General features: G+C 39.7%; 1 protein-coding gene across 1 annotated transcript in view; it reads right to left on the reverse strand.

The window, feature by feature from the left end:
* ANO4 (anoctamin 4) overlaps positions 1 to 22792 on the reverse strand; it is a 209844-nt gene extending 187052 nt beyond the window's left edge. The window contains 4 exon segments of the mRNA XM_031044913.2: positions 18654 to 18890; positions 21951 to 22032; positions 22034 to 22151; positions 22602 to 22792. Of these exon segments, the coding sequence (XP_030900773.2) occupies positions 18654 to 18890; positions 21951 to 22032; positions 22034 to 22151; positions 22602 to 22792 (628 nt within the window).
* Positions 22793 to 24698: the final 1906 nt, after the last annotated feature.

Consider the following 24698-nt stretch of genomic DNA (forward strand, 5'->3'; position numbering starts at 1 on the left):
GACACATAAAAATGTGTGAATTAAAAACCACAATTTAATATTTTTAGACCATTGTTGATTCTCCAGTGTATATAGTCACAGTAAGGCAAGAGCCTCAAAATGTCAACACAACCATTGCCTCAGCTGACAGCTGGGTTTCAAATTTTCCAAATATATTTTTGGAAGAGAGACCTTGAAAAAGGACGTCTGTAAGGTAACACTGTGCTCTGCCCATCCAGCTTCAGCACCTACTCTGGGAGCCTGGTGGGAAATTAATAACATCAGAACACCAAGAATCCAAATGTGCAGTGCAGTAGGTCCTGCACCTAATCATAGAGCTGTTTCTCAGATGCATAGGACCAGCTGAGGAAATGTGGTAAGTTCTGCCACATGTCTAAAATCTTAATCTAGGGCAAAAAAGCACCCAAAATATCAAAATCTTGGGGAAACAACAGTATTTCTCAAGTGAAATAACCCAGTCTCAAAAATTCAAAAGCTAAAAGGCACTGACATTGTAACAGTTCTCCTTGAATAAGTTTATTTACTAAATTTGACCTGTATTCTGTTTTAGTTCCCATTCCACCTTCCCCCATTGAAATCCCTGCTGGTGGAGAGCCTATAATTTATTACTTTCATTGTAACTGGTGTTATGTTTAATTTTAAAATATTTCATGTACTCTAGAGTGCCTTCTCATTTGCAGTGAAGAAAAGGAAGCAGTTCAGTCTTGGACACTTGCTGGCAATGTCAGATGGAAGACAGCTATACATTGATGTGCCATCTCTGGAAGACAGTAAAAGCACAAAGTCCTACAGAGCTCAGCAGAAAGAGTCCGGAAGAAAATCCAGATGCAGCCCAACAGCAGCTGTAGCTGACTATAAGGAATTGATACTGGTATCTGGAATTAATGTTGCTTTAGTTCTTAAGTAAGTTGCCTGAGAAACCAATAAATCATATGCAAGGAAAGAAGATACAAAGGGCATGAATATCCATGGTGGAAAATGCTGCTGTGCTACTTAAAGATTTGATAACTGCTGCTACTGTGTGAAACTAAGGCTGGGTGGGTAGATTGCTGACATAGGTGCTGATTACTCTGCTGCTAAAGCATCATGCAAGCAGCAGTGTCCAGCTGGCACTAATGATACATCACAATGCTCTATCTGCGGCTCCTCATGAGCACGCTGTAGGAGGAATGTCCTGCGCAAAGTACAGGAGATAATTGGCCGAAGAGAGGCTAGAAATACAAACCAAACAGAAATACAAACCTCAGCTTCCCCAATACCACCAAAAGACTGACTGATGTCCAGTGCACACTTAGAAGTATGAGCTGCCGTTTACAGTTACATTTTTTTCCAGTTTAAATACTATTATCATCTGAAGTAAAACACTACTTGAAGACAGCCCTGAAAGCAGATTCCCCAGCCTGACTTTTTTACATGCTCCATGCGTCCTAAAGCTGCAGATTCAGAGCAACCATTTTCTAATATTGCTGTTTTGTCTCATTTTTGCACACTTTACAGTTGTGGACTTGAAATGCTAGTGTGGCCCTGGGAGAAGTAATTGTTTTGTTATTCAGATTAATGGCCATTTCCACACTAAACAAAGATGATCTGGAAGTGGCTGATTTAAGAAAAAACTGTCACCATAAGTAGCTGTTTAGTACAAAGTAATGAAAAGCCAGAAAAAAAAAGATGTTTCACCTACACATATGGAAAACCAAATGAGACTGACCAATTGACTAAAACAATCTAAGACATGCAGAAAATAAACCAAACAAATGATTAATATCAACTCTTACTGTAAACTTCTTTTTCCTTTCACCTTCCTCCCTCATGTTTCAGTCACTTTATGCCTGAGGCTTGAAAACGAAGATTTTGTTAGAAAAGTCAGAAAAGCAGCTTATGTTCACACTTTCATGTGTCCCCAAGATGACATGGGGTCATGCTGTCCTGATTGCTACACAGTGGGCTGGAGGAAAGCGAGATGGATTTTGCTTCCTTGTGTCTTCCCATTTATCACCATTTTTCCCTTTAGGGTTGCTAGTTCAAGTGATAAATTCCCAACTAGATGAAACACCTCCATTTTCTGATCTTAGCCTGAATTTGACCAAAGCTGACAAACTCACATTCCAGCATCAAGTCAGGTCAGTGAGAAAGGTGACTTGGAGACCACCACCATGAGGCTCACAGAGGGGCCCAGGGTTGGCCAGGCCATCAGCCTGTAGGTGCCCTCGCCAGACCTGATCACCATGGGCTGACATCCCAGCCCAGCCTCAGTCTGCCCCTCTCCATATTCCCAGAGAAATGCCTTCTGACCAGGGCTACCCTGATGTCCCCCAGCTGCCCTGCTTCAGGGCAGAAGGCTCTTATCCTTACACATGGGCACCCCCATGGGACAGAGGCAGGCTGAACCCATTGCCCATGCTTTCATCTTTGGTTCAGCTTAGCTGTTCTGCCCCATTCCACATGCTCATGCTGAATGGCATGTTTCTGCCACCTCTGTCTAGCCAAGTGCTCTGCTGGGGCAGCAGCACTTTCTCAGGGACCAGGGCTGCAGACCATGAATCACACTGAAGAGACTTCGATGCCACTGCCAGGGCATGACAAGTGTCTTCTCAGTGCAAAAATCAAAGCCTCTCAACAGACTGGCATGGAAGTGAAGCCATTTCAGTTTCTATAGCACCTTTTTCAAGCACAACATGTGGTGGCTAAGGAAGGATTGAGCTTTTTCCAACCTCCACTTGTTCTTGTGAGGATGATCTAATCTACGCCAGACAAGAAAGTTTCTCCCTGTAACTTGGCCTCTCATGGTGCCAGTCCTTAAAGTGCCCTTGTAGCTTGGCAGCAGCCATTCATCCCCTCCTCTTACACTTCCCAGGTGGCTGCCTATACATACTGTAATTGGAAGAGTAACTTACATTAAGTTTGCCAGCTTCATTGGGATTTATTTTTAATAACAAGATTGAAAAGGTGAAAGCAGTACAAATTTATTCTGTCAGAGCCAAAGGCCTGTTCCTGATGACAAAGTTGCAGAGGAGAACAAAAGAACCAAAGCCTGTTTTATAAGATGACAGATCCTTCCTTTGTACCTGCATTTATTCCAGTGTCCTGCCTTTTTGTTGCTGCTCTTATCTACTTTCTCAACAAACAGGAAAGCCACTCCTGGTTTTCTTCAACAACTGGGGCTACCATTTTCCACGTCTCTTTTTTCTTTCGTATCCCCAGACTCTGGGGTACAAAAGCATAGGAGTGAGGCCCTCCTGTCCCTGCAGTCCTGATCACACAGTGCTGTCATGCTCTCTTCTAAGTTTCTCCAGCTTTACGGAGCTTTTCCGGTGGTTGCAGTGCCCTCAGGACCATCCTGTTTTTTCATAACTAATTAAACATAACTAACTAAACATAAATTAACTAGCTAAACATAAACTAACCAAACACAACGAACTAAACATAACTAACATAACTCATAACTAACAAAACATCAGGAACATTTGTCATTTCAGCCTGATTTGCTTTCAGCCTCTAAAAAACCAGCTACACTGCAGAATAAAAATGCAGGGAACAGGTCTTGCATGCAAAAGGAGCCTTCCAATTGTCCCACTGAATCACAGTTTGGAAAAGTTAGACTCACTTCCTCAGCACACCTCCCTTCATGCACAGTGGAGTAAAGCAGTTTCTCAACTGCAAGTTGCTTATTGAATAAAATGAAGAGGAAAAACCTCCTGAAGTCTGAAAACAGAAGTCAATCATCAGAAGACTTCCCTGCCCATGGCAAGGGGGTTGGAACTAGATGATCTTTAAGGTCCCTTCCAACCCAAATAATTCTGTGATTCCACGATTCAAGATTTTTGAATACCTGCAAGTGTTTCTGCAGGTACCTATTATTACAGAATGTCAAAGTTTCTCAATTATAAAAGCCTTTGAGACTGCTAAGTCCAACTTCTTGGCAAAAATTTGTAGCATCAGTAAAAGACTTTTTTTCTATTCCAATGCAGACCAAATTCTTTTATCGCTTAAGCTGCTCAAATAGTTTTCATAAGTAAAACCTCCCAGAAGTTTCCTACTGACAAGTTTCCCTGCAACTAGCAAAGTTCCAATCAGAGATCATGGACAAATCCCAAGAGAACCAAATACTCTCGTCGGAGAGGCACCAACCAAGCTACTAAGCCTTCAAGATCTGATTGATCAAAACATTTTAACATTAATCTTAAAGCACAGGAAAGCACCACTGAAGTAAAAAGATTATTCGCATGCTAACACCCACATATTTGCTAACTTATTTTGCTAGATTATCCATGATAGTCTTATCAGTATGTTTAATAGGCTTATTTATCAAAGGACTGAACATGAGATCTAGAGTTCAAATATGCTTATGTTCTCATTTGGTAAGAAAAGAAATAAACAACTATTCTAATAACATTAAATAATGTAAAGATGAATAGTCAAATATTAGTTTTCAGACTGGTTTACTAACACATTCACAATGTGCTCTGCATAAAGACATATATAGAAAGACAGCCCAGCATTTTAAGTTAATACATTTGGCACGATCACAGAAAAATCTACATTATTCAGTAAATGCACTGTAGAAGAAAGATCATCTTTACTTTGTATAATGAAGGATCAGATTGAAAGAGAGGAATTTAACACAAAACAATAAGTGCCTTAATTGCAATAAAACAAATACTTTTGTAAAGATAAATATTGCACATAGAGCTGGAGGGAGGTGCGTGTGTGTATTATTTTTAAAGACAGCCATGCGCAAGACCTGCAGAGTGAAGTCAATGTGTATCACATGGTTGTCGAAACAGGTATAAATAATTTTTTACAAGAAATATCAAAATCTGCAAGTAATCATGCATGCAAACAATGTCTAGACAACTGACATACCTGAAGTATAAAGCATCTTTAAGTTTCTTCATAATGAAAACTAAATCAGTGTAAAACTGTGTTAAGGATATAATACATTTTTAAGTCCTGCCACACTCTATGTCACATTCCTTCATTAGCCAATTTCAAACAGTATGCCTACAAACAAAAATTAAGCTTTTTCCTCTGAGCAAAACCCTCCTCTGTATGTGCCTGAGACTCATACAAATATTCAAAGAATTACAAAAACAGGTACTATAATCTTCTATGAAAGAAAGGATTCTGTCAATAAAAAAAATAAGAATGTTTGATTACTCTCCAGCTAGAGGTCACAGGAAGAAATTCCTTCAATAGAACCTCAACAGACCCTGTCAATTTTGAAAGAATGCATGGCAATATTCGACAGTACTTTCCACAGCTAAAGAAGGAAGATGGAACTTTGAGTGCACACAGGAAATAGTGAAAGAAGATGGTGCCACTGCTCAATACAATCCCAATTGGCAGTATTGTCACATGATCAGTAAATACTATGCTAAAAAGTATCATATTAGAATTATGCTATGATATAGATTTAATAGACATGGATAAAGAATTAATGTTGATGATAACTGATATTAAAAAAAAACAACTGTGTTTTAAAAAAACATAGAATCATAGAATCATAAAATAGTTAGGATTGGAAAGACCTCAAGTTCATCTAGTTCCAACCCCCCCACCATGGGCACGGACACCTCACACTAAACCATATCACCCAAGGTTTCATCCAACCTGGTCTTGAACACTGCCAGGGATGGAGCATTCACAACCTCCCTGGACAACCCATTCCAGTACCTCACCACCCTAACAGTAAAGTGTGTTACCAGTCAAGTTTACATGCATTAAAATTTGCCTTTACATCTTTTCAGCATTGAGTTTACTATTACTTTAATGTTTTGTTAGTAAATTGCTCTAAAGAGCCAACACTCTGTTTGTGACCCAAGAACAGCATCACTATGCTCATGAACCTGCAGACAATGGAAAGACTGTATCGTAAAATGAGCATTGAAACTACCTCAGTCCTGTATCAGTTCTCCTATATACATCAGGCCATTAAATGAGAATTTTGGAGGCCCATTTCAGTGAAAATAAGGTTATGTGGTGTTATTCTGAAGTGTCCCAGAAGCTGTTTCACTGATCCTTACATCTTGAGATTTTTATGTAAAGCAGTTTTTATTCAGCCATTGGTGGTTCTTCTGGTACAGCTTTCAAACATTTACTGCCAAATTCTTATATCTGAGCTCAGAAAAACTTTGACAGCTTCAGTAATGTTAATTTTTAGCCACTGCTTTACTGACAGATTTTTCCACATTACCTTTGAAGTAATTGGCCTTTAAATTTGATGCATGTCCAAAGAGTTGTTAAGCACTGAGCTTCCATTTGCATGTTCTAGTCCTACATAAAAACCTTGTTTCAGCAAAACAAGTTACTATTTTGCTGAAATAAGTATTTTACTGTACTTAAAAGACAAATCTCCATATTTTGCAGTTTCCTCCTTTTTGTAATCTAAAACCGTTAACTTTTGAGCAGAAGAGGAAATTGAAGAATTTGAAAAAATAACAAGGATCTTCAGTGTAGTCAGAACTCAGTATAAAAGTATTACTAGGTATACCTCTCCATCAAAATCCTGGTTTCCATGGTGATCAGCACATCCTCTTGATTTTTTGTTTTCTAAAGGCCTTGCTCTCTAGTGTCATCCATCCCCACAATTAGGGTGCAAAATAAGCTCAAAGAAATGTGATTCCCCCCCGCTCCAATACCTAAATCAAGTGTAGGACTTGGATGCCCACACAGCATCACCATAATGTGTGGTACTTTTTATCTAAAGCAATGTGATCTGATTACGAAACCTCAACCATCCCACAGAGTTACTAGTAAATACTTTGACAAAAATATTTTGTCAAAAAATTCCTTAAAGCCATCTGGATGACAGTGACAAGCAGGTGAACTCTGCTCAAGCTCATCATGCTCCAGCTTTCAACTGTGTAGGAACGTAACCTAAAAATTTGGTTTGTTGGGTCACACTAGAAGCCTTCTAGCCCATTTGCTAAAGCATGGAATCCCAGGTAATAGCCAGAGGTTGCAATTTCTTGCCATCTTTATCATTAAAAGTCATCACTTCTTCCATCACCCTATAAACTGAACCATCACATACTCCTAGAGAGACCCACAAGAGAAGCTCCTAGAAACTCATACTACATGAGAAAAATCCCATTCTAACTAGCTATAGCTGAAAACCAAGTTGAGCTCATGATTTCCTACATACACACCAACATAGCTGCTTTTTACTTTTTCTATATCCACTTGCCTTGTATAGTCACTTCTCCACTTGCCACTCATGATATTCAACATAAAGAAATATTAAGTATTTTGCCTCATCTCCTTGCATAGAAGGAAACAGCTATCACTGGACAAGTCAGATGTTTTTCTTGTCCCCACAGCACCAGTTATAAAAATACACACAGTTCTTGGATTATTTCAGTTTCCAAGTAGTTTTTAAACTATCCAAAATCACCAGTTACCCTTAATCACTATGAGTTTACGTAGCATTCAAAAGTTATATAGTACAGACACAGCCTACTCCTCACAAAACCTGCATCCTCTACTCATCTACTTGGCACACTCGCCATCTAATTCAGATCCAAATCCTATTTTGCAAAATGAATCATCTAATTTCATCCTCACCCTCTCACAGTCTCAGTTCAAGACTATTATATAACAACCCACAGCAAAACACACAGCTGAATTTTTTTTACTGCTATAGCTTCATTGCTTGCTCATAATTTATGACAAAGATGCCTTTTACTCCAGTGTTAACAGAGGATGCTTATTAATGCAATTTCTAAGCTACCAGCTCTACTAATACCAGAAGAAAGAATATCTTGTTTCATCGCTGTCCTGAAGATCACCTAGAGAGGTCCAATTTCTGTCCTGACTGTATCAAACACTACCCTTGTGACCTTGCAGTAACATTGGATAACGGCTCCACATTTCTGCTTCTTCCTCCCTCACCTATCATCCACAATGGCATAGTGTAATAACTGCCTAAGAAAAGTAAAAACCATAAAAGCCTGCCTTCAACAAGCTTTAGGTGCAGTATGTTCTTTATGTATGGAGCTGCACTAATGCTCTCCCTTCCCCCATAGCCTTAATCTCAAGTAATTTATTTTCACTCTGCAGGATTTTCACCTAAAAGACTCAAGTTTTTCAAGGATGTGAATGACAGTATTTTTGTCAAGGCAGAAAAAAAGAACCCAGGGGATGTATTTAAAAGAAATAAGAAAGAAGCATGTACATATTTGAGCATGAGTTTTCAGTCTTGATGAGGAAAAGATAACTGGGCTTTGAGAACTTGTCATTTGCAAAGCAGCAATTACTTCTGTAAACCCAGAATGGTATCAGATATGTGTATTTGTATTCTTTCCTATGCAGACAACAGGGAGTAAGCACCAATTTCAGGGGATTTCTGTAGCTTTATTTCCAGAATAGAAGAGAAACAAGGAAGTAGGAAACAACAGCAAAAGGAAGCATAGATTGCATAGAGAGAGAGCAGTTGTGTGACAGCAAAACAGGGCTTATTCTGTAAACACAGTAATACTAAAAGCAAATGCATGAAGAGAGAGGAGGCAGCAGGGAGTGGTTCCAAAATGTGTGTAAACAAGTTATGCTATATTTGAACAACAAATTTGTTCATCCTGGGTTAGATAACCTTATACTGCAATGCAAGTGGATCTTCCCATTGATTATAATGGAGTTCAAACAAAGACCTGAACTGCACTCTGGTAATTAGGATTTAACTATGAGCATGTCAGTAGCCTTAGGAATTCTGTCAGAGATTCTCTCCCCCTACCCCCTCCCCCCCCAAAAAAAAAAACAGCAGATAATCTACTGGACACGAGATCAGCAAGTACCAAATAAGCTCATTGCTTACCTATAATAGAAACAGAGGCTTGTAGCTGGAAGCTGGCCTCAGACCAGCTCTATAGGGCATGATGATCCACCCTCCCCTCAGACCTAATCAGTCAGTTCAGCAGCCAGCCACCTCCACAGGCCCATACACATCCCTCCTGAACAAGGGACCCACAGGTAACACCGTGGTTTGCTCTCCTTGTTAGTCTAAGTTTTTAACACCTTTTAGTTTCTTGAAGCCACAAGCTAAGCAAAGCACCTTGCCTGTAAGCCAGGGGTTGGGAAATCGCTTCTCTTGCTACAAGCAGCATGAGAGGAAAAAATACACAAACCTGACTCTAGCTGTCTCCTCATCAGAGCTAAGCAGAAGCAGGCTGAGGGCAATTAGATACATAGCTGGAAGTGTCTTTTACTGGAAACTGTATAAATGAAGAAAACAAACTAACAGGTAAAAAAGGGAGGAGAGATTCACAGTATTTACACAGAAGAAAGAGCTGTGCAGGAACAAAAAAGAAGACACTGAATAATAACAATGCTTGTCTTTTATTATACAATAGTATTTTGGTTCTAAAATATGCAAGATAAGTACATTGTTCACAAAGAAAGGCATGTCATTGACAGAAAAGTGAAACAGATTGCTGTTTTGCACAGCATCAGCAAACCTGTATTAGATTTAAAGAGCTAATTAAATATTTCGTTCTTGTGCTTATTCTCAAAGATTCTCTAGCACTAGCAAGCTGCAGTTGGAAGAGCAGTGCAGATGTAAAAAGCATTTATTCTGTTACTAAATAGAACTCCACCCTAACCCTTTCTGCATTAAGTGACTAGCATAGAAAACTAAAATATTACCCAAAGGAATCTTCTTGACATCTGATGTTCAAATCAATTCTGATGCACCAACTATAGTCAATAGACATTGTAGAAATGTACTGAAGATAGAACAAAGCAACCAAAAAGAATGAAAACTTATAAACCCAAGACTGTTAGCTAAGTAGCAATTTGAAAAGGAGACTCTGCACTACACACCCTCTTGAGTTTAAGTTCACATGAAGCAACAGCAATGAGTAAATAGCAGTAGTATCAGTCCAGTTTAGATTTCTGCACTAATGTGCCAATCTCAGATCAGAAAAAAGGACAAATATCTGCATTCTAGACAAAGAGAGAACCCAGGGCTTGTATATAATTTCAAAATCAGCAGAAAGAGAAGGCTGGAGTGCAAATGCACTTGCAGCTCTAAAGATGCTTTCTAACCACAAGACTGAAACACACAGATACAGCATTACAAGAGGCATGTGTTAGCACTGCCAGTATTAAATGCCTTCAACAAAGCACAGTCATGGCTGGTTAGCATTTCTGTATACATGTTGTAACAGGAAATACCAGCTCATTGTGCCTAGACAAATTTGGTTTCTTACTGGTAAGAACCATTGAAGAATCAGATAAATTGATTTCAATAGCACAGCTTTCAAAACCAAAATTAAGCATACAATTACTTGTTTTACTGGATCAGAACCAGGCAGCTCAGCATCTTCTAGGCTTGATCCTATGATAAGGTCAGAAGGCTACAGAATTTTCACAATATTTATTTCCTTCCTTTTAAACATGAGACTTTTAGAATGATCTGTGTACTTAATGTAAGACAGAAGTTTGAGTAAATGATATTACAAATCTTTGAATCATGAAAGCAACCCTATTGGTAGCGACAGCCTTGAAATTGGTTAAGTACACATATTTAGGTCTTTGGAAGCATCTGGCACACTCTGTCTCAAGAGTCAGCAAGGACACTAATGTTACCAAAATACTTAATGTTCTTTTTAGGATCCTACTTTATCATACTTGCTGAATGCAGCATGCTTTTTAGCCATTTTAGGTTTAGACTTAAACACACATAGTCTCAATTTATTCAGGGGGAAAAAAATGCACACATTGCATTTCAGGAGCAAAAGATAACACAGCAGGAAAAGCATTCTGTAACAAATTGCACATGCCCTAATTTTGATAAAAGTAGTTAGCAGTTGCTATTCATAACACTGACAGATTCTGCTGGTGGCTGAATGAAAGAACTGAAAAAGATAAATCTCTCCTCCACATGGGCAGACTGAATAACAGAGACATGATATGCCTGTGTTAGCAGACACGACAGGACAGTAGTGAATGCAGGCTGCTGGCAGTCAGGGCACTGAGTTAAATCTATGCAGTTGTCAATGGGCAACATCGTTTCTGGGGTTTAGCTGACTTCAGAGGTCTCAAGTAACATTGTTGCAATTATATTTTTCCTTTTTATAAACATCACTAGGGGCTCTCTGTTAGTCAGACACAAACTGCAGAAGTCTGTCTCTATTCCACTCTTTTACAAGACACTGTACAGAGAACACCAAACAAACATCCCAAAATGGTCCCTGCCTCGATGGCAACATAAAAAGGAAATAGGCAGAGAAGCACATGCAGTAAGCAACACTGTAGGTACAGCAGATTTTGCCCTTTGCAGCTGAAGAGCACAGAAATGCAAACGAGGATTCTAATCAGGGAAAACACAGATGTGTTTTCTTTACTTGTCAATTTTGTAATTTCATCAAACCCTTTGTAGCTGAAAGACAAGCAAAAAAGAGAATATAACCTCAGAAATAAGCATAACCATTCCAATTCCCTTCGTTCTGCCTTCACCTCCCTTCTTCTCTCCAACATACAGTGTGTTTTTTTAAAAAAATCAAAGCATAACTACAAGCTGTAAACCAAACTGAACCACTGACTATATTGCTTATTTACAGGTTAATACAAACCAAGCTCTGTGGAAACTTCGTCTGCTTACACCCAGGCCACTGTATGTTACTCTACATCTTTGTAAATGCTTTCAAGTGTGATAAAGAGTGTCAGCACCATCTTGTGGCTTTCACATTTGTATGCAGTCCCCAGGAGTTAACACAGTTTATGATCCCTTCAAATTAAGATTTGCAACTGGAACCCATCAACTCTAAAGTGCTAACACCATCACTTGCATCTCTGAGTCACCTACAGTTTCTCTGCTGGTCAGAATAAGTGAAGGGATCAGATGCCTATTTTTCAGAACCAGCTATTTCCCAACTTTTATAAACATTAAATTATTAAATAAACAGAACCCTAAACCTACTGTCTTGGGTTTTCTTTTTTATTTTCTAGCTAGCTCTTGTTGTACGAGTCTAAAACCAGCAACCTTTTTTACTTTCCTATTACTAGTTGAGCTCTTCTCTCCCATGTCTTGTTTAATATCTTTGTTGGTGACATGGACAGTGGGATTGAGTGCACCCTCAGCAAATTTGCTGATGACACCAAGCTGTGTAGTTCATTTGACACACTGGAAGGAAGGAATGCCATACAGAGGGACCTTGACATGCTTGTGAGGTGGGCTGATGCCAACCTCATGAAGTTTAACCATGCCAAGTGCAAGGTCCTACACCTGGGTGGGAGCAATCCCAGGCACAGCTACAGGTTGGGCAAAAAGGAAATTCAGTGCAGGCCTGCAGAAAAGGACTTGGGGGTGTTGGTTGATGAGAAAATGAACATGAGCCAGCTTCAGTGTGTGCTTGCAGCCCAGAAAGCCAACCGTATCCTGGGCTGCATCAAAAGGTGCGTGACCAGCAGGTTGAAGGAGGTGATCCCGCCCCTCTACTCTGCTCTCGTGAGACCTCACTTGGAGTATTGTGTGCAGTTCTGGTGTCCTCAACATAAAAGGACATGGTGCTGTTGGAACAAGTCCAGAGGAGGCCACGAGGATGATCAGGGGACTGGAGCACCTCCTGTATGAAGACAGGCTGAGAAAGTTGGGGCTGTTCACCCTGGAGAAGAGAAGGCTGCGTGGAGACCTCATAGCAGCCTTCCAGTATCTGAAGGGGGCCTACAGGGATGCTGGGGAGGGACTATTCATTAGGGACTGTAGTGATAGGACAAGGGGTAACGGGTTGAAACTTAAACAGCAGAGGTTTAGACTGGATATAAGGAAGAAGTTCTTTACTGTGAGGGTGGTGAGGTACTGGAATGGGTTGCCCAGGGAGGTAGTGAATGCTCCATCCCTGGCAGTGTTCAAGACCAAGTTGGATGAAGCCTTGGGTGATATGGTTTAGTGTGAGGCATCCCTGCCCATGGCAGGGGGGGTGGAACTGGATGATCTTAAGGTCCTTTCCAACCCTAACTATTCTATGATTCTATATTGTTCTGGTAGTTCTTCTCTGCTTAAGCTCCAGTACTTCTCTGTCCTTTTTGAAAATAAGCAGTAAATTTGGGTTAATAACTCTGCCTCTGTAACAAATATTTCATCTGAGACATCCTGGGTTTCCATTTGGTTTTTCACAGCTGCAGCACACTTTGGATTAGTAGGCGGATTTATCTTTCTCTACTATTTCCAGCTGAGGATTCCCAGCTCACAGGAGGGGAAAAAAAAGAGAAATCCTGTTACGCAGTCTTGAAACCTCCACTATTGTGTTTCATCAACTTTCCCTTATTCTGTTCCCAAAAGCCATGCATTTCTTCCTACCTGACATTCAGATTCTCCCCTGTAGCAATGGTGTCTCCCAGCTCAGACCCATCAGCGCATCTCATCAATACACTCCTCCTTTCCAGGCAGAAATCACCCGCAAAAATATTAACCCTGTTTCCAAACCAGTACTGGGAAAATGCTATTAATCTTCTTTCCATTTAGTACTCCCCCTCCCAAGACTCTTTTCATGTCTCTCTCAATCATCTCCTTATTCACATTACAATTCTTTTAAGCCTCATTTTTCCCCAGGTGAACAAATAACTGCCTAGCTAGGCAAATACCATTCATTTAAAAAAAATCAGCTAACATTATATCTGTTGCACTCACTTCCTTATCTAGCTTATGATATAAATTTAACTGGCGTCCTACACCCTACTAAAAAATAGTCAATGTCACAGATCTCTTTATGTAGCTTTTTTACGGCTATTGTGTGATTTAAAAGAGGTCTGAAAAACTACACGAGACATCTCTGTCAAAAATATATGGAAGCTCCAGAATCAAAGAATCCATTTAAGTATTCATTTAAGTATGTACTAACATACAAACTAAGTAATACATAACAAATGAATTTGTTTTTTTCTCATGTCAAATACAGCAGTCACAGCTGGTGGCAATATCTGGCAGTGTAAAAACAAAAGGTAAAGGTCTGATGCTGTGATTTCACCAGCAAAACAAAATGAAGAGGCCACGGGAATTTACATAAACAAAACAGGGGACTTGAGCTGCAGCCAGGCTTCCAAGAGATTTGAGCAATAAAGCTGAAACACTCTTTCAGATTTTCTTAAGTTTGCAAAAAGTTGTGTACCGCAATTGTAATACTGTTTTTGCAGAAGCATGTTATTCCGACCAGCTAAAAGACAGACCCAGGTGATTCTCTGAAGAGGGTCCAGCTGGCTTGAGTACTCTTCATTTTCCCTGTCTCTGCTGGGAGTAAATGTTCTTCTGAAATGGATCTATTCCATATATTCACAGAGATCAAGCACAGACCCAGAAAAGACACACAGATGCCGACATATTGCAGTTACCTTGCTGGGATTTAGGAATCTAAATAGATTAAAAGGGGGGCTCCATCCAAGTGAAGATGGAGTAAGATCCCGTAACAGTGGAGAAGGGCAAACAAAGTACTTCAGGTAATTACAACCCAGTCAGCCTTACATCTATATTTGAAAAGAGACAGTGACAAACTAGTAAGCAACCAATAAATCAAGCTGTCTGTAAGCACCTTGAAGAAAACAAGATGATAACAAAGAGCCAACAGATTTGTCTGGAACTATTCATGGCAAATCAATATAATTGCATTCAAAACAGCTGATCTGGCATACAGAGACAGGTCCCTGTAAGGAACAAACAACAGAAATACAGTCTAGATGAAGGTGCACTAATTTCAGGTCAGAAATGATTGAAAGGAAAGATTCAGGATGCTGGGGAGGGACTCTTCATTAGGGACTGTAGTGATAGGATAAGTGGTAATGGGTTCAAACTTGAACAGGGGAAGTCTAGGTTAAGGAAGAAATTCTTTACTGTGAGGGTGGTGAGGCACTGGAATGGGTTGCCCAAGAAGTTGTGAATGCTTCATCCCTGACAGTGTTCAAGGCCAGGTTGAATGGAGTCTTGGGTGACATGGTTTTAGTGTGAGGTGTCCCGACCCATGGTGGGTTGGAACTTGATGATCTTAAGGCCCTTTATAACCCTAACTATTCTATGATTCAGATTATTATTGTTAAAAATTGGAATTTCTTTCAGGAAGTCTTGCTATAGTCAAAATTTTAATGAATCATGATATTTTATGGTTTTTTAATACTTGCAGATGACACAAACTTGACAGGCATTGTTCAGTTCCTGACTTATTCCTATCCAATGCAAATCTATTGATCTCAGTCCAATTTATCTAGCGAATTTTTCTGGATATTCCAGAATATATTGTTCAAGGTAATTAAGAATTGGATAATGATCATAAGAAGAGACAAAGCTAATCAACAGGAACTCTTGAAAGCTCAGTTCCAAAACCTCATGCATAGTTATGAAGTAGCTATCAAAACTATATTTCTCTCTGGTATGCCCTCACAAAATTTTCCAGGTTAGGAAAGCAGTACAGAATAATGTTTTGTTCCATTTTCAGCAGAAGTATGGTTTTTATTAAGCAGTGCAATCTTAGGAAACCACATTATTTCAAGTCACAAGTAATATTAAAAGTTCAAGAATTCCCTTCCAGCCTAAGTGAAATTGATTGATTCTGATGTCAATTACACTCCTATCACCAAGGACAAAATTTGACACTACTCTATAAATCATGCAGCGTTGTGAGAATGGTGCAAAGCGGCAAAAACACTACATTAAAAGTAATATTTCCAAGTAGGATGCAAAGCACCCACTAAGACCTGCTCCCCAAATACTATTAGCTGCAGTTCCTTCATACTGTGTATCCTAATAGATGGAGTTTTATTGTGTCAATGCCTTATTTTCCACATCACTGTCTTGTTGCTCTGAGCATGAAAATTCAAGCTCAGACATCTTCAAGCACAGTTTATCACAAGGTCCTGAACATGCCCTGCTCAGTAGGAAGCAGACAGAACTTTCCCACCATCAGTAGTTATTCTTTTGAAACTACAATGTATGTAACATATGCATTATATACTGGTGGTCTAGCATAGTTTGCTTTTTAAGAATTTGTTATTAAAATGTTAGAGTTTGTTGTAAATTCATGAGAAACACCACAGCGAGCCTGTAGCATGGTATTCTTCTGCACATCAAGTTCCTGTAAATGAGATGATAAAGTAGTCTTGGACATAAATAAGCCTGGGTATAACTTTAAGATATATCCTATCTCATTAATCAATCTCTAAATTACCCTTTGTCTTTCCAGAGATTACCCCATTTCAGCTGATGCAGTACTCTTGCCTGAGCTTCCACAGCCATGCTATATGCTGCTGAACAACTGTTAATCTTTGCTGCCAAAGAGTTTTCAATCATGGCAAGACAGTCCCTGAAAACTGATAACATTTAAAAACCCTTGAGAAATCTTTGCATTAGAAGCATCATAACAGCAATATGGATTATACTGGTTTTGCAGACACAATATCCAGTCATACAGAGAAGCAGCTGACACAACATTCTCGTACACCTATGAAATAGGGTGAAGCAGTTCTAATCAATATATATGAAGCACTTAACCCTGCTTATATGCAGCACCCTCTTCTCTGCTGCAGGAGACCTTTAGATTTAAAATAATCCCATAAATCATCAATTGTTTCATTGGGTGCAGAAACTGGAACATTAAATCCTCAGGATGAAGACTATCTTGTGCTATGAATCACAGGACCTCCCAGCCCTGTAAAAATTCACATTACTTCTGTGTTAACCAATCACCATGCTGCTATGCTTCAATACTTTTATAAACATCTCACTGTGAACTCTTCAAAGGCCTTGTAGGTTCTTAAACTAAGATTTATTTATTAGGGCATTTGTATTTGACTTGCTAATATAACACCATTCCGGCACCTTTGGCTGCATTCATCCGTACTTTAGAACTGGAAAATTGTTCTGCACTGCTATCACCTCCTTAACAAGTTTTATTATTTTATTACTTTATTAGTTATTTGATTATTTTTATTACTTTATTTATTAGTTTTATTATTTTATACTATTATTTTAAACCAACATTTCTCCCCTTCTCTGGTGGCAACACCTCTAGGTGGCAGGTGCCTGTAAATATTACAGTAAGGCTCACTTGCCACCTCGCTGTCCCAAAACAACTTCACAGTTAAAACTAGAGCTGTCACTCAAAACATGGGGAAAATATTAAGTATCTCACAGCAGATCCAGTATTTCTATCACTAAAATAGATGGTGAAATAAACTATGATAAAAAAATAAGCCTCCAGAATATAGCCACAAAGATCATACAAAGAACACTGGATTGTGAGCAGGAGGTGCAGATTTACACTGCTCTTAATTGAAAGAAAAAAAAAAAAGATAAATGAAAATCACAACATTTAACCTTGCATGACTTGTTTAGCATTTGCCCTAACACTCTTGCTTTGCAAGTGTCAACATCAGAGCAGTCATTAAGAATGGTACTTGAAGTGCAGGAGCCCATAACTTTCAGCCGCCATCAGCATCCAACAAGCTCTGAACGATACACCATTAGCTCAGAAGATTTTTCAGAAGGGAAAAATCAATTATTTATTTTTCTTTTTTATTTCAGCACCACCACAGAGTTTTAGGTCCATTACTTTTGGCAACCTGAAGTAATCACTACAGCTGTTACTTCAAATCCCATTAATGCACTACCTTGGAAAAGAGCAACAATAAATACCAAAAGTAATACAGATATTTGATTTTACTTTCTACTACAGATTGCATTTAGCCACTGTTGTCAGCAGTTATTACAATTTTAAGAACTAGGTCAGCACTAGATATTTAGACCAGTTTTTTCCTAGCATTACCCTTCTCAATACTGAATCCTCTAAAACCCCACTCTCCATACATACCTGTCTGCCACCTGGCACTTAGGCATAACCTCGCTAATTCTACTTAAAAACAACCAAAAAAAAAGGCAGCCTGAATCAAAATTAATATAATTATAGGAGTTCAGTTAGGAAGCATTTAGATCAGGGCCTCATCTGCCAGCCAGAAAGATTTGCTGAGCTTATGACCCACTTACTACAATCATCATGATAAAAAACTCAAGAGACATAAGGGAATAGACTGTGGGTCAAGTGGTGGATTCTGGTCTCCCACCACAGCATCATTGTTCCTGCAGACTCTGAGAGACCTCCAAACCCCAGTCTTGAAGGCCCTTGTCATGCTTCTGACCAGCAAGCTGCTCTCTCTTAATAGCTTTTTACCAATATAAACCTTTTAACAGGGTGGGATCACAAGTGTGTTCCCATGCACGTAGCAGAATGTTCCTTGTACACCCTATTTTGTGTTTAGCCAGGTGCGTATACCATTTTGAATAAATGATGGACTTCTCGGGATATCCTCCATCATGTGAAATTTTATGACAGGCACAGAAGAGAGGATTCTGTCCTCAAATGCCTCCATACACTCCCATGGATCCATCCTCATCAAACAGTTGGTCTGCCAGTTTTAAAACAAACGCACACTACACTAATGATATTACTGTGGCCGAGAACATTATGTTCTTTGTTTCTCATACTTTTTAAACCATTAAGCATATTGTTTCAATAAGGATTACTTGGCATAAGCATGTTTTTTTTCATGAAGTTTCTGTGGTCTTAATCCTTCCTTAAGAGCAGTCAAAGCATCTGGCAGCAGAAAGAGCTACTTAACCTCAGCACTAAAACTGCTGATTAAACTGAGCTCTGTCACATAAAAAAGAAATAATCACTTACCTGTAGAGTCTTGACTCAAAGTTTCTTGACTACTACTGCTGTAAGAAGGCACTGGAGTGATAGAAAGTGAAGCTGGGCAGGATAATGGATGTGAGAAGTCATTTTGTGTAGCAAAATAATGAAATACTTGAACACGGGCATCTTCAGAGAAGGTGAGAGGGAGGTGAGGGTTCCCACAGACATACGGATTTCTCCAACGAAGCAGTCCTATTGCAAGAGGGCCAACAGCATCAGAACCTGCCAACAGATATGAGGAGTTAAATTCTGTGGCCTTATATTGCAGCAAATTATAATTTTGGAGAAGGAAGCTATAATAAGGTAATATCAATTCCTATTTTGGTCATGAAGTTCACCTGCTCCTTGAAAATATTTTATGCTGGTCCACTATCAGTAATGCTGTTAAATGCTGGTCTAACACTGAAAGTGCACTTTCAGTACATATTCTCCTTGTACAAAACAAACAGCATTTAGCATGAAATAAACCAGCATCATTCCAAAGTGTCAATCTACAATTTGTTTCAGTCTTGCTTATACCCAGATTTCTGCAGGGCCTTGTTCACTTGACACTAGAATGAAATGTTATTATTATTATTTTATTATTTTTTAATCAACATATTACTCCCATTGTTCTGACCCATGAGTTTCACAGTTCAGTGGAAATCAGGAAGTGGGAGGCATGCTCACTCTACTGCCACTTCAGATCACGCTCTGCCGTTAGATGCATAGGCTTTGCCAGAACACAGATTTGTTCTGCTACAGCTCTTAGCAGTTCTCTTACCCACCAATCAATGGCTTGGAATCTTTTTCAATCTATTTCACGTTTCCTTTAAACTACTCTTCATTTGGCATTCTGTAAGGTTTTTTCCAATTTCTGAAGACTTATGTTCCATCTTACCATAAGATGATCTACCATAACAGATCAATTTATATGACATTGTGACACAAACCAGTAGGGCTTCTTATGACAGTTTGCCACAAGACTGTGGAAGGAGAGCTACCCTGTAGAAATCATTCTACTGCAAATGACATCACCTCCACTGCCTCCCCAAAAAACACAGAAGAAGAAAAAAGACAATTTTGGAGCACTTATTATCTATAACTGCAAAATAAGGAGACTTCCATATGTCTCTCCTACAAGTATTATCTTACTTTTAAAACTCTCAGGTCTGGGGTATACGCAAGACTGGGAGCATCCACAAAACTGGACATTAAAATGACAAATGCTCCAAATCTGTTATGATCCTACAAGCACCCTCAGGCAATTATGGCAACACGCACTTGTGACTACAGGCACTGTTACATCAAGCACCGAAATATGCTGCAACAACTCAGACTTCAGACAGGATAATGTAATGAATTCTTCTACCAAAAACAAAGTGTTTAATGGTAGAGCATGCCTGAATGGAACTGGTAAGCCATAATAATGGCTCATAACTTCTGCAAGAGCAATATGAGAGCACCTAATCTAATGCACATTTTAATTGCTCCAAGCAGTTCTGTCAGGTACTGTAACTAATCAACATGAAGAGTGGCAGTTGTCTAAATGTAGGTGCCTTAAAAGGGAGTAACAGGACAGAAACTGTTCATCAGATCTTTCAGAAGAGGAACCTCTAGGCGTTCAGAAATAAACTCTGATAAATGAATGTGTGCCCACCAAGAGTTATTTGAGCTGCCCACTAGACAGACAGATACATACATCAAGGACTGTCAAGTTGTCCACTCCACAAAAAGAGCTGGGTGGCACTAAAGAACGCTCAGTGTAGTGTAATAAAATGTTGTTCCATACTAGCCAGTATTGCAGTAGACATCGTGTTTAACAACAAGCCTCCACCCTTCCTGCATTTTTCCTTTTCTTTACACAAAACTTTGCTTCATACCTTTTTGGAAACAAAACTGATGGATATTTTAGGGAGTTAGCTGCCAACATAAAACACATTTGAGTGTATTGATAATACTGAATGTGGAGCTAGCAACATGTAGCTTTGGCTGGCTGTACCTAGAAGGACACAGCTTTACACTCAGCTTTCCTGCTTGTGATTTGGATTTCTCTATATACAGATATCCACTAACTAAAAACTAGTTATCCTATAGTGCCTGACTCCTTTACCATGAATGCTCAAGGAAGCAAGATAATTAATATGTACCTATGCCTATAAGATAAGACACTTGTGGCTGGTTTTAACTGTTGATATAATAATGAAAAATCCATAAGCATTTCTAGTGTCCTACTTTATGTTCAGACTTTCAAAATATGCTTGCAGTCACTCCTTTCTTCAGTATAATTTCCAGTAGACATTGGCTTTCACTTACCAATAGTCTTTCCACAAACTCATCTGAAAGTACATGGAATTTAACATTTCTGAGAAAAAATAACAAACACAGATGCATCATATCAAAAAGACTATTAGTTGTCTGATTTATGTGTTCACCAGTCTATACTAAAACCTCCACCTTCACTTTCAGTTTTGTCTGCAAGAGCACATATGCTGCAGCTCTAAGCATACAACATACAGAAAAACTAAAGGTAGACTATAAAAAGTTTATAATAAACTACTCAGAACTCTTGAGCGAAGGCAAGTTCTTCAGATTTTTTACTTTGTCCCAGAGGCTAATAACAGCTTTCACCATAACCAATTCTTGCACATACATTAAAATAATTGTCTAATAAAAGTAATACATTCAGAAATGCATATATATTGATGATATATATGTGTACCTGGATGTGAATATATATATATACACACACCCCATCAGGAAAGCACAGAAATGTGTACACATGTATGAGAACCTGTGGCACTCAGAAAGCCAATGTAATAGTTTTAAATTACTAAATTGCAAAGCCAAGTAGGATTGGTGTTTCTGGGGGAAGGGAGGCCATGAAGATGTTTCACCTACAAAAAAGCAAAAGCCACTTTAAAGAGTTGTCAGCATTCAAAACCATATCTTTCAAGGTAAGCACAATATCATGTATCATTATGAAATGCAAGGAACACTGGCTAACCCTACAGCAGTATACACAGATACACTTGACTACATGATACATGCACAGGCTGTTTCTGCCTGCTTGCTTTACCAGATGACAGCAGAAATGGAAGAAAGCACGCAAAAATTAAACTTCTGCAGCAATTATGTATTTTTCAAGTTATGCCAAGAGTTTCAAAATCATAACAGCAGAAGAAAGCAGTATCTAGCTCACAACACAGCTTCACAACAGCAAGGCAGGGAAAGGGTTGCTGAGATATGCTCAAGGAGGCTGCTTAGTAGCCTAATATAATATGCAGTTGGAAACACAGGGACACCTATGAATCTGCAGGCAGCGCTCCTGCCGCAAGCTCAATGCTGTTCCCAGGTGTTTAGATACAATTATGCTTTGCAGAAAAACAACCACATGCACTCTCTATTAGCAATATGGAAATTAAATATCCTGGAGCCATTTCTCCTGGTGAAGAGGAATGAAAGGGATTTGATGATTCCTCAGAGCTTGGCAGATACAATGCCCTGAAGAACAAATCTTCAGATCTTGAAAATGAACACAAACCTGACTACCCCAGTCTCTCAGGTTTTTCTATCAGGCAACCAGTTTATGTGCACTTGCTTGACTATTACGGATGTTTCCCTTTCTTCTGCAGTTTTCTGTGAAGTGGTTGATTTACACCTCTGAGTTTTCTCTCTTCTATGCTTGGACTGCCCCCAGACTTGCTCTCTAACAGATACCACCATGCCCAGAAGCTCTCCCTGAAAACCTGAAATTTCATATATCCTCCTGAAGCAGCGATCCTCAAAACCAAACCCCTGATATTCCTCCTTCCCTACAAACACAATAATGCCATGCAGTAACCACATAACTCAGTAAACTCCTGCCTCTGCCCCACAATATCATGAGGCAAAACTATTAAAGAGAGATGACAAATTAGTGTATACACTACACAGTCCATGCACTTGCCCTACCTGGGCTCCAGGTTGAGTTTGCTGCAGGGTAGCTGACCATCAGTCGTGTCTGCTGTGCCTGCAGACCCCTCCTGCCTGCTGGTGGCTGGGATTCCCCCATCCTGCAACACTTCTTCTTCTCTGTGCTGCTGCCAAGCCAGAGCCTCCTCTTCGGTGTGCTCCTTCTGCCCCCTGAAGCCTGTATGACCCATACTGACCACATGCTATAAGCTCAGTTTTGTCATTTAAAGCCTTTATTTTCTCCTGCCTCCCCTCCTCTCTGCTTTCACTTCTCCAGATAGTCCTGATCTTAGCAATCAGGCACACCTTTCCTCTCCTGCAGCTGAGGTGGAGCACAAGCTGCTGTCTCTTCACGTGGTGCATGTGGCTGCTGCTCCAGCCAAGCTGCTCCATAGGGAACTAAACTCTCTGGAGGGTGGATGAGGGGAGGGGGAAGATGAGGGGAGGGAGCAGGGGTGGTAAAAGGCACCAGCACATGCAGGAAGATTTTAAAAGATACACGTGTTTATTCACCTAATACCTTTTTGATGTGAACCCCTCCCTGAGCCATGGTGGTAAAGGATAACCAGATACGAACAGCTTGCATGGGGACATGAGGCTGCTGCAGCATGGCCTGAATGCATCCGCACAAAAGACAGTACGTTGAAAAAAGTGTATACATGGGGAGGAAGCCCCCACTTAGTACACAGTACAGCAGAAGGAAGCTGAGCCCAGGGGACTTGGGTGACAAGTTTCACTGCTGCATTACCACCTGAGATGCCCTCCCACCTCACCTGCCTGGATTCAGAGCAGTAGGCAGAAAGCACAACAGATTAGCTGGGCCTGATGTTAAGTGAGGGTCAGGACACATCCAGCTCCTCTCCTCCTCTGAGGCCACAGGAGGGAAACTGTGGCCACCTGAGCTGCACACCCTGTTGGTTTCCTCCGAAAGCTTAAAGCCAGCTGTGGGTACCCAGCTTGCTAGAAACTTCTAAAACACCTCCCTAGAACATCCCACTGAACCCCTCTAACAGGGGAAACTTCTGAAAGGTTTCAGCATGCCAGGGAGGACCTATCATTGCTGGACCAGGCAGGCAAGGCAGGGCACCCACTTTATTTTTACCTGTTAGGTAAAACTCTCACCGTTGTAGTAACACCTCTGGAGTAGCCCCAGAAGGCTGATTAAAAGCTCTGCAATGCAGGGATGTAAGGCAGAACATGAGCAGGACCATGTCTAGTATCACAGCTTGCCTTCCTCCCTGCTCAGCTTGCTTACAAACTTGACCTGAAATACTTCTTAGAGGTACCTATTCCAGAAAATATTCTCTGTGTTCTCTGATTCTTCTAAGCAGTTAAAGGGGTTGAGACATCTCATTTCCAAATTTGGTTTCCTTTTTTAAAAATTTTGTTCCAAGTAAACCTTTATATTTCTTTCCACTGGAAAGATACATATTGGGAATAGATGACATAGAGGTAACATGGCAACAAAAATAACAATAACAGACCCAACAGTACTAGTCTTTAAAAAATAAATAAATAAATAACAGAAGCATTTTTTTATTCTTGCATATTTCTGGTATGTATATAAATATATTTAGCCACATGGGATGACAATAATTACTTTCAAGAAATTCTGTTCCAGCTAAGCATTTTTGACATTTGCACACAGCATAAAACTGAAAGTGCATACGTGGGATTTTTCAAAGTTTGGGTTAAGCAGAAAAGCTGCTTTTAGCTTTCTACTATCTATATGTGCCCCAGTTCAAGCTTTTGAGCTTAACACCTCCTTGCCCAGCTTTCAAATACTGGTGTTAGCTGGCGGACTGTATAACACCAAACCTGATACAAAGAAGAGGTTGACTGTGTTAACACAGGGATTTGATGAGACTAATTTATTTTCTATCCTTTCCCTTTTGTGGAAATGGAATTATCCTTTAGCCACCTCTTATTTGCATATGTGCTCTCAGGGGCAAACCAGGTTTCCCATTGTTTTTATTAATTGTTTCACACCTAGACCAGACTAGAACTGAAATTTATGCTCACCCAGTGGCCACGCAACAATTTACGTTTCTTTACTAAAGAGCTAAGTGCTGTTTATACATATATTTGAGAAACAGA

The sequence above is a fragment of the Melopsittacus undulatus genome, chromosome 5 (assembly GCF_012275295.1).
Source record: "Melopsittacus undulatus isolate bMelUnd1 chromosome 5, bMelUnd1.mat.Z, whole genome shotgun sequence".
Lineage (NCBI taxonomy): Eukaryota > Metazoa > Chordata > Aves > Psittaciformes > Psittaculidae > Melopsittacus > Melopsittacus undulatus.